The following is a 12088-nucleotide window of genomic DNA, read 5'->3' on the forward strand; positions in this document are numbered from 1 at the left end:
GTTTATGTGGAAAGGTATATCAAATAATCAATAAAATAAATAATTACACTATTATAATGACATTACAAAACTCTCTATGTTCAGTTGAAATCAAAATCATTAAAATTATTAAGGAAATTATGCACTTTCCAATTCTGATCGACATGCTGCCTTTCTGTCATTATCAAAATGCTATGGTTTCCTAAAGCTACAAATTTAACATTAAACAAATTAAAATGTAATGCGGTGCACCCAAAGAAAAATGAAACACTCAAGGATTCATCAAAAACAAGTACTGTGGTGTCTTTTGAACAAAAAAGTGTTTGATGTTTATTGCAAAGAAGATTACGTAATGTTTCATCTCAGTGGTGTAAAATCACCATCAGGAAAAATATGTTATACATCACAGACAGAATGAAAAAAAAGGGAATGTCAATTTCATGTTTTCTGATGTGATAGATGTACATCCGGTCTGAGCACTATTTATTGCAGTAAGAAGTGACAGTAAAAGGTGTAGAAGATTTGTAGTTCTAAGGTACAATCACTTGACATTACAGCTTTCACTTTGCATCAGCATACATAAATGAACAAAATAAATAAACAGAAAGCTTGAGGTATAGTTTTGCACACTGGGAGAGAAAAAGAAAAAGTCATACTTTTTTGCAAAATTAAAAAACTGTCAGCATGCTATACTTCACAGCAGGGGATGCAGCAGAATGAAGGTCAGAAAACATTCCACAGCCACATTTGCAAACAAGGGATTTCCACAGCAAAGATGAAATGGGTAGCAAGAGAATATGTCCATAAATGGTTTCCTGTCACAACCACACTTCTTCACTATTGACTACTAGTCAGACACGTTCACTAGCACCATCAGTAGCTGAGACAATGCAGCTTTCCTCAGCTCCAGAGCTCTTGCCCACAACAAATCCAGATGTTTTTCCCAATGGACTCTGCAAAGTCACTGCTGTATTGGCAGCATTGAAGTAGCCACCAGGTTTAGGCTTTAAGTGCCTGTTGTTCATCTCCATATGAACGATCTTCATAAATTCAATCTGAGCAGCCAGCTTCTGAATCTCTTCCTGCGGAATGCGATTAACAACTAAAAATCTGTCACAGTGTGCAAAAGAACAAAAACAGTAAATTTTTACTGGCATTTTTATACTGCCTGATCCCCAAAACTGATCAATTAACTCAATTATGTATGAATGCATTTTCCATTGTAGTAATAATCCTGATAACAACATTAGTACTCCAAAAGTGAGAACACAACAACAGCTTGTTTATGTGGTGATTTGATGGTAAATGAGTAAAGAGAAGCAACAAGTCCAGTTATGAAGAAGCATCCTGTCACTTTAACAGCTTCAAAATACTGTTGTCTTATTCAAGAGCAGGAGAAATATTTCACCACAGTCTCATTGTAGTACATATTGAGATAAATGGGCTAAACTTGCCAAAGAAAGCTTCAGTATACACCTGCCAATAACATACTTTTATATATCAAAGTATAGAAATTTCATCAGCAATATATATGTTGTATCAATCATATGTATAGTACATGAGTGTTCCTCTCATCAAACTTGAAACACAAGGATGTTAGATGTTAGAACTTGCAAACTTACATGCATCTGAACAAGACAGCACATAAACTGGGGATGTTACAAGATTTCTAAGATAATCACGGCCCCACAAACACACTATAACTTACAGTTTTGTATAGTACCAAAGAATGATACTTGGAAACTGTTTGTAAAGCTATAAGAACATTAAATGTATCTGTAGTATTGTTCTGGATGAGTACTAAGTGTTTAATGCACAGATAAACTACCAAAGGTTGCAATTTTTTTTATTTATCTCACTACTTTCACCTCATCAGATGTGGGCATCCTTAGATATCCATTGCCCTGGTGCCAACATATCAGAGACTTAAAACACAGTTTAGCAACATCTTGGTGATGGTGCCAAGTTGGACTTTAAAACATGTAATGCATTGGCACTAGGGTAATAAATATTTGAGGATGTTCACATCTGATAAGTGAAACTAGTAAAATCAGTCAAACAGTGTGTGACCTGCAGTGATTTACCTGTACATTAATTACTATGATCACTTTGACCCCTGCAGGCAATGCTAGTGTTTGCAGTGCATGAAGTAACTATTTTCCCGTGATTCAGTTAATGTCCACTATACAAAAGATTCCCATTCCTTCATCCCAGATACATAAAATTCTATGTTTCTAAGAAAACCAATTCTAGAAATAACAATCAAAATACTTCCAACAGCAAGCAGAACAAAAAAAAAAAAAAAAAAAAATAAAATACGAGGGCGGTTCAGAAAGTAACCTCCGATTGGTCACAGTGCGGGTTGTGGGGGGAGTAGCGACGCCATCTGTGCGTTCACACACTCAACAGATCAGTCGGCATCAAGCCGTGGTCGAGTGAACGTCGTACCTGTGCTAGTTTAGTTTTTGTGGCAGTTTGAAATGTGTGCTGCAATAGAAAACCCCGCCAAATGTGAAGTGCGTGCTGTCATAAGGTTTTTTACAGCCAAAGGATATTCTGCAGCAGCTATTCATCGTGAGCTTTGTGCCGTGTACGGACCAAGAGTTATGAGTGAAGGAGTTGTCCGTGAATGGGTACGTTTATTTAAAAGTGGACGAGAAAACGTTCATGATGAAGAGAGGGGTGGTAGACCATCATTGGTGACTGACGAACTCGTTCAGACAGTTGATGCAAAAGTTCGTGAAAATCGACGTTTCTCAATGTCGGAGTTGTCTACTGGTTTTCCACAGATTTCTAAGACTCTCTTGTACGAGATAGTGACAGCAAGATTGGGTTACCGTAAGTTCTGTGCACGATGGGTGCCTAAAATTCTAACCGACCACCACAAAACTCAAAGAATGGCCTCTGCATTAGATTTTCTGTCACGTTATGAGGACGAAGGAGAACCATTGTTAAACGGAATCGTGACCGGTGACGAAACCTGGATTAAGTACGTGAACCCTGAGACAAAAGAACAATCAAAGATGTGGGCACATTCAAATTCGCCTACCAAACCAAGAAAAGCCTCGCAAGATTTTTCTGCCAGAAAACTGATGGCAACGGTGTTTTGGGATGCCAAAGGGGTGTTGATGGTTGAATTCATGGAACGTGGTACGACCATTAATCAAGACGTGTACTGTGAAACAATAAAAAAGTTACGACGGGCTATACGGAACAAACGCCGTGGTATGCTGACTTCCGGTATCGTTTTTTTGCACGATAACGCCCGTCCTCACTCTGCTCGCAGAACAACGGCCCTTCTTGAGTCCTTCAAGTGGGACGTTATCAACCATCCACCTTACAGCCCAGACCTGGCGCCAAGTGATTATCACCTCTTCATGCATTCGAAGAAATGGCTCGGGTCACAGCGGTTTGATGACGACGAAGAGCTCAAAGATGCGGTGACAGGCTGGCTCCAGGCACAAGCGGGTGATTTTTATGCAGAAGGAATTTCAAAGCTTGTGAAGAGATACGATAAGTGCCTCAATCGCTATGGAGACTATGTAGAAAAATAGTGCAAAGATGTAGTTGTAAGATGTATATATTAAAATATTTTTATTTAACTTGGTGTATTTTTTTAAATCAACCGGAGGTTACTTTCTGAACGGCCCTCGTAGTTTGCATATACCTATAAAGTGGAATAGGTGAAAGTAGCAAATAAGAAACCATTATCTTTGAATTGCAATATAGCATTGCTAATTCCATTTAACTGCATAATTTCAACTCCTCATTACACACAGAAGCCTGATTAACATGTTCATCACCATGGACCAACCTGCAGACTCAGCAGGGGTTCACGCCTGATACCATATGCCCATCAGTGGCCACATACTCAACTCTGTTTAGTACAGTATACTTTTGAGAGGTGTGCAAATTCCAAAAAAACAATGTGCAAATATTGAACAAGACATTGTACCTGATTTTTTGTACACCAGTATCAACTCATTCAAGATATAATAGTTAATGCACAGTACTGCACTATAGACTGTATTAAACAGATTCGAGCACACGGACACTGGTAGACACATGGAATCACGCATGAGACTGTGGCATGTCGGCCAGCAGCCTCATAGCAGTCGGCATGTTAAATAGATAATCAAATGGGGAAAACCTGTAACTTTCTGATAATAAATACATGCTTTGCATTTTTTCAAGGGGTAAAGCATGTCATACAAGTCCAAGCAAGAGACATCAAGCAACTACCAATACTCAAAAGCAATTTTCACATGGCCACCATTCATGGACGTAAGCTCTGCAGCTACAGTTAAGGCAAGATTTTTAATCTCTCACTTGAAAAATTGTGCGCTGCTAAAAGCAAGCATGGTTTAAATACGAAGTGCAATTCATGTACTACTATGTTACTTGTACGGCATTTCTCTTCAGTTAAACATCAAGCTAGTTATTGGTAACAATTAAATGAAAACAGAAATAAAAAATCAGAAATCTTCAAATTGCTGTTCATTTTGACTGCATCGCAATCCTCCCAAAAATGTTTCCCTGTTGTTATCTCTTCATATAATTTGTTGAGTTCTTTTTGTTAAATAGTATTGGCAGTGACTTATTTTTCCCTGTAGCATGTATCCCACTTTCATTCATCATGCTAGTGCAACATTAAAATGCTTGTGTTTCTGAAACCTCAAGACTTTATGAACTACTTTTATTGCTGCATCCTATGCTGCCAGAGATAACTTCAAAATGTAATATTTCCCAAAAGCATACTGTACATGTAATAAAGATAAAAGTGATCTGCAAGCTTAGTTACTTAACGAAACTGAAATGTGTTCAGACTATGTGTAAAATATAGTGGACAACCATGCTGCACATTGTCATCCATCTTAAGGTGTACTTCACTTGTAAATTACTTCTGTCACATAGTTTATTTAAATAAAGAACAGAATATTTCATAATTAATAATAGAGGGAAACATTCCACGTAGGAAAAATATATCTAAAACCCACATCCTTTTGTCTTTCCCTCTCCTTCCCTCATTCCTGATGAGGCAACAGTTTGTTGCGAAAGCTTGAATTTTGTGTGTATGTTTGTGTTTGTTTGTGTGTCTGTCGACCTCCCAGCACTTTTATATATATATATATATATATATATATATATATATATATATATATATATATACAGACACAAGCAGACATATTTAAAGACCAAATATGTCTGCTTGTGTCTGTATGTGTGGATGGATATGTGCGTGTGTGCGAGTGTATACCTGTCCTTTTTTCCCCCTAAGGTAAGTCTTTCCGCTCCCGGGATTGGAATGACTCCTTACCCTCTCCCTTAAAACCCACTTCCTTTCGTCTTCCCCTCTCCTTCCCTCTTTCCTGATGAGGCAACAGTTTGTTGCGAAAGCTTGAATTTTGTGTGTATGTTTGTGTTTGTTTGTATATATATATAAAAAAAACAAAGATGATGTAACTTACCAAACGAAAGCACTGGCACGTCGATAGACACACAAACATACACACAAAATTCAAGCTTTCGTAACAAACTGTTGCCTCATCAGGAAAGAGGGAAGGAGAGGTGGGTTTTAAGGGAGAGGGTAAGGAGTCATTCCAATCCCGGGAGCGGAAAGACTTACCTTAGGGGGAAAAAAAGGACGGGTATACACTCGCACACACACACATATCCATCCACACATATACAGACACAAGCAGACCTTAGGTAGCAGATGTCTGCTTGTGTCTGTATATGTGTGGATGGATATGTGTGTGTGTGCGAGTGTATACCTGTCCTTTTTTCCCCCTAAGGTAAGTCTTTCCGCTCCCGGGATTGGAATGACTCCTTACCCCTTCTCTTAAAACCCACATCCTTTCGTCTTTCCCTCTCCTTCCCTCTTTCCTGATGAGGCAACAGTTTGTTGCGAAAGCTTGAATTTTGTGTGTATGTTTGTGTGTCTGTTGACCTGCCAGCACTTTCATTTGGTAAGTCACATCATCTTTGTTTTTATATATATAATTTGTACAAGACACAAAATCTGCTCTCATATTTTTTATATTTGCAAAAAGTAGATTAAAATTAAAGAAAAAAATCTTTTTGGTAATTAATTCACATCATGTTCCTCTTCAATAGATTTGTTTGGAAAAGCACAGGGAAACATCCTTTCATAAGTGGACATGGCACTGGTTTTCAACTGTTCAGGGAACAACAGAAGACACCTGGGGAAGATTCCAGCAGAGGCTCTGAAACATAAAGTTTTGGTGAAGAACTCTGAAAAGGAATATGGTGGCCAATCAACCAGAAGATTTTACCATGAATGACAACAGGCATGAAAGCTAGCAGATTTACATACATTACAGCTGATCTGATAACTACCAGAGTCTAGCCTGATGATAAAAAAAAAAAAAGAGGAGCAAATGTTACTCTCATGCAGAAGAGTATACTGAAGTTGAGTAAACAGTGAAATTCTGAAAGTAAATATTTCACACATAACAGTTTTGTGAAATACAACACATAACATAGGGTTGCAAATATATTAAAATCCAAGTTGTGCAAGTACTAATCGAAAGACATATGCAGACAACTGGCACAATACTAGCAGAAATTATGAGTATCCAGTCACACATTATGAATATGATGAATTTCAGCAATAACAGATGGACATGTAAATCAATAAAACGTCATCCTCTGAGTTATGCAGAAGTTTTGCATCAAACAGGACTATAAATGTGACTCATAAAAGAAAATATGTAGTACACAATGACTGTCATGAATATACTTGAAAGATCATTTATTACCCTTCTCTGGTCTCCCTACAAATGTCAAGGGAGAATACTATCAACAGAATACCAGTTCACATCAGAAGAATGAAGCATTGTTAAGAATAAAAGCCAGAAAACATAATTTAAAAAAAGCCACAAGAAAGGCAGATGCTTAAATACACACAATAAGTTGTTATGCCACCAAATATTTCCATATCTGTTCCTTAAAATTCTATTTAGAATGATATATTCACATAAAAGTGTGAGCTACACTGTCAGACGACTTACACACATCATGTAAATTTTTACATCTATGTTTTTATTTGTTGCCTGCTGTCCTGGACAATGTAGTTACCTAGATTATAATGGCATTCCTATGTTGTCTACCAGAATATTTCTCATAAGAACTCAATAATTTGTATTTCTCGGACTACTCTATTGATATTTATTGTGAATAAGGCTGCTATGGCATATTCAGTATGAGATTTATGATGATACTAAGATACATGACCAAATAAGAAATGTTTGTTTAGTCATGGTTGCAAATCCCTGAAATGCATGATGAAACAAAGATATCTGAATGACAAAAACATAGGAATCTGGCTAGTGAGAAATGAAAGTCAAGTGAGAAATTTGTCATTACTAGATGTTTAAGAACAGGAAAGTGGAGGCAGATTATATCTTAGAAGCTGAAATATCCAAGAATTTAGAAGAGCAATATTGCCATTTAATATAAACAATATTTTGAGGCAGCACCTTATATTTAGGATTATTAGAGGTGAGTCAATTGAAATGCAACCTCACTAAAGAAACAGTGAAATGAGGGGGACAGGAGGGGATTTAATGTCATCCAGAGCTCCTGCCAGAGAAATGCATCACAGATGCTACCCTGCATGGCATGGGATGCACAGCTGCAAGTCATGGTTCCCAACATACAGGCTTAGGAAATCTGCTAGTGTTTAGCCATGGTACCAACGCTGGTTGTCAGGATTTGGTGAAATGAAATCCCATGGCTCTGGTGATTACAGTAATTTGCTATATGTATTTGTGTGTTTCTTTAATGATGGAGGTTTAGGCAGTGAGAGGATCTTGGTCTCTGCATAGTCTATTTTGTGTCCCTCATCTAGACAGTGGTCCACAGCAGTGGGTATTTCTTGCTGATGTATTTTGCTGTGATGTCTATGTTATTGCATCAGTCTAACATTGTGGCACGTCTGCCCATGTATGACTGAGGCCAGCATCTTTTGTGCTCACATAGGGTGGAAGCAGTTTTTGAAACACCTGTCGATATTGAATGACACAACAACCGAGAACTGTTTTTCTGCTATATGTTGACAGTGTGTCATTCAAGACAGAAATTAAGTCACAAATTCTCTCATTAGTCTCAACCTCCAAGGACTTTACCATTAAAGGAACACTTGATACAGGTATAACAAACAACTTAATCAGCAGAGATACATGATTTACACCCACCAACACATAGGAAACAGCAGTGGTTGTGCTAAGAGAGAGAAGAATCTGGCAAAAACATACATTTGAAGCCAGAATGCTAGTGAACAGCATATTCTTTCATCCACGACTTATGGCCAGGATTTGCGTACCATACAGTGCGTAGTCTGTAGCTCATTTTCCATTTGAGGTCTTTGGGAATCTAGATCCCTTTTGATCATTTTAAATTCACTCCCTTCTTCTGCTACATGCACTTTTCTACTGAGCTAACATATAAACTGGTTTGCCATTATAAATAGCCACAGTTGCTCCTGAAGATGATTAGTGGACAGTTGTTTGAAGGATTTGCAGTTTCCACAATTTCATGTACTACATTTGAGAAATTTTAAAGCTGTTACTACATTGGGAAAACAACATTTGAGAAACTTTCAAGCAGTTACTACATTGGGAAAACCTCAAACGGCACACCTCGTCTATTTTCATATTTCATTTTGAAGCACATTATTTCGACAGTTGTGTTTTGCAGTCTTTATTTTTGGCAGTTAGTGTACTTTATAAATTCAAACACTTTCTTCATTTTCTATTTTAGGTCCCTCTATGTATCACATCAGAAAGAAATCTTAGCCTTTTTTTTTGTCTTCTCAAAAGATCAGTGCAGTATTGTAATAACAGTATTTCCTAAAGACCCTGAGACCAGTTCATAATAATGTATCTAATAATAAGCTACAATCTAGACATGTAGTTCTCTTTTTTAATCAGTGTCTTTGAACAGAAAAATCATGTACTCATTTTACATGCTGCTAGCTATGGCCACTCATTCCACAAATGGAAAATCTTCTGCATTTCAGTTTTAATCCTGCAGTTGTTATAGATAAATTGAGTAATACAGTGATAATCAGTCTCATTTTAAGATCTACAGTTCAGCAAGCAAGGGAGATCTCATGAATTGCTTAATTAATGATAAATGAATAACTTCAAGTAATAGTCTACAGATGACTAAAGATAATTTAAAATATTTTTTCTTTGCTTTGGCTATGAAATTAATATTAATAAGCTAATAGATGACAAGTTCTGGCATTCAATATATGCAAAAAGAGTGTGTGTGTGTGTGTGTGTGTGTGTGTGTGTGTGTGTGTGTGCATCATGCAGCTCTTCATGTATGTATGCAAGACAAATAATATGTCTAAACATTTATGCAGAGTTACTGCAAGTCTATTATAAAGGATGCTTTGTAATCTGTCAGTGAAATCAGTTCAACAGATACTGCATGAAGTTAATGAATCTCTAATTTATTGCTAAACAAAAGAATGAATATTGTTCTTAAAACATCATCAGAAACTTTATGATTATGTGCATTCAGATTTATAATGCATGTTTTTATGGTAAGAATGAGAAAATATTTTACCTCATGGTGATGAAATATTGTCATTGTTTTATTTTAAGTATGACGAATGTTTTTGCACAATCATATCATCTCTAACAATACTCTGATTTACATATATTTACCTACAACTCAAAATGTAAGGGAGCTATGCAACAAGGTATTAAAATAACAGTCATATTGTAAAATAAAATTTTCTTTTTCAGCAATAATAAAATGCTTTGCCTTTCTTATGTTTCACATCACCCTCCTCATTTTTCTATCTTTTGATTAACTGATAGTTTTCAGCAGGGAGCTGCAAACACAAATGTTTTATTTTACCAATAAATACTGTAAAGAGCTTTGAGTCAAGAGTAAGCATCATTATTAATTTCTGTTATGTGTTGTAGGTAAGAAGTGCAGTAGATACAGTGAAGTTGTGAACACGCCTTTGTGACATGTCACTAACATTACTGTGCACATGCACTGGCACTCTGTGTAATCTTGTCCTTGCTAAAGCTACCTTCAGTTCCTCATTTTCTTGGTACAGATCTGGAGTCTCTTCCGGCATCAATCCAATACCATTAAGAGAGAAAGATGCTGTTACTCCCCGTGCACGTGCACGGTTGTCCCATTGATCACCTTGACCACGTAGCACACGCACAATCTGTGTGAAAAAAAGCAACACATCTTAATTTTTACCGTTATGAAAAGAAGATCACACTGAAACAAATCATAATTATGATACAACATGCATGAAACAGCTACAAAACCAGTGGGACAACTACCATTCATTCAATACACAGGAAATTGTATGTAGCAAACATTTCATGACCATTTCTTTCTAAAAATGATTTAGTGAGATCATAATATCCAGTAAAGCCTTCAAAGGCAGTCCCTATAAATTATTCTTACTTTGTTTGCATTTCTTATGGAGCAAAGTCTATTATGAGAGAAGGAACTTCATGATTTAATGTAAATAATTACCAGAGGAGTAGTAATTGGACTGGTCGAGGAAGGTGAAAGAAATAGGCTATGTCTTTCCACTTGACATCCTATGTTACAAATTAAATTTTCAGTCTTAAATATATAATTAGGCTTTGTTGTAAGCATACTATTTGCCTTAAATACATCTCAGTAACTGACGTGAAAGAGTAATGTTAGCTAGTTATGAATATATGTCACTGAGTAATTGGTGATTTTATATGTCCAGATTTTAAATTCACATCCTATTACTAAATTTGGTACTGTGTGATTCTGAGTTGCTGTTTGTCTGCCTCATGAGGTTTTAGAAGCCCCTGACCAAGCACAGCCTCAGATGAACCAAAATACCTGTGCAGTGTCTGTGACATGTAATGTACTGTACCTCATGATATAACATTCTGCATTTAGTGAATGCATGGCAGAACAGTATGAATAATGTGTTAAAAATCCCTTTGAAAATAACCTCACATAATTTACTGAATGCTAGGTGCTTTCCTGCTCTTAAAGTTCTTGTCCTGGAAAAATTCAGTGTGAAATGATTCAGGAAGGAGCATTATGAAGAGAAATAGGGAAAAAAACTGAAGAGGATAAGAAGAGCAGAAAAAAGATAACCCTGTGCCACCACACAGATGGAAAATATTTTTAGGAGATGAAGAAAGTTGTAGGAGGATGAAAATCAATAATGCATAGCTTTCAATACTTTCTACAGTAAAGCTCCCAGGTGAGAATTTCAGCCTGCATCACAATAGCTATTGTCAACTTGTTTTCAGGTTAAAACATATTCAGATATGTGTTTTATCTGCCAATGATAGTCAAATGAGAATAAAATGTGATGAGCAGATGGGTTTAGTAAATATTCCTACAATACTTTAAATATTGTTCCCACTTAAAATAAACACAGGAAATTTAAACAGAAGTAAGGACAATGAATGGAAAACACACGAGATTAAAACCCATCCTATAAGAAATAGAGAGCATTGTCTAAGTCAGAGAAGAAGCTGTAAAGAAGAGTTAAAATTGCCTTGGCAACAGTATTTGAAAATTAACCAGTGTGTTATCAAATAAAGTGAAACATATCTATCATGCATAAAAAAAACAAAATGCTCAAAGATTAACACAAAAACAACCAACAGAATGATTAAAACATGAATAAACATAGGTTCCAGGACACTAACTGTGACAAAAATGATGACACATCAAAATATTTACTCACCAAATTCAGTAACTAGTTTTTGGCAATAGCACTGAGTATAAGATTTACCAATAAACAACCGAATATATATGCGTCATCTCTGGCTAGCAGTATTTACCGCCATCATAATTTAAAACTATCAACCCCTCTGGTGATTTCAAAAAATTATAATTGTGTTCCTAATATTAATCATTCTTCATGTTATGATAGTGTACCAGCAGATATTGAAATATGATGTTCACCATCCCCCCACCCTGCATGACTTATCTTTCTAATCAACAATAAAATAAGGCATAGTTCTGAAAGGCTTAAACGTAACGCAGTAAAAAGACTGCATTTTCCTGTATCTCCACAAATTGTTATGCCCAAGTTTTTGTA

The 12088-nt window shown here is 36.4% G+C and overlaps 1 protein-coding gene across 1 annotated transcript in view; it reads right to left on the minus strand.

The window, feature by feature from the left end:
* Positions 1-542: 542 nt before the first annotated feature.
* LOC126455873 (probable G-protein coupled receptor CG31760) overlaps positions 543-12088 on the minus strand; it is a 1325234-nt gene continuing 1313688 nt past the window's right edge. Inside the window, exons 15-16 of the mRNA XM_050091633.1 lie at positions 10058-10201; positions 543-1061 (exon numbers count right to left, since the gene is read on the minus strand). Of these exons, the coding sequence (XP_049947590.1) occupies positions 831-1061; positions 10058-10201 (375 nt within the window). The 3' untranslated portion in view covers positions 543-830. The remainder of the gene's footprint in view (positions 1062-10057; positions 10202-12088) is intronic.

Source organism: Schistocerca serialis, chromosome 2, assembly GCF_023864345.2.
Source record: "Schistocerca serialis cubense isolate TAMUIC-IGC-003099 chromosome 2, iqSchSeri2.2, whole genome shotgun sequence".
Lineage (NCBI taxonomy): Eukaryota > Metazoa > Arthropoda > Insecta > Orthoptera > Acrididae > Schistocerca > Schistocerca serialis.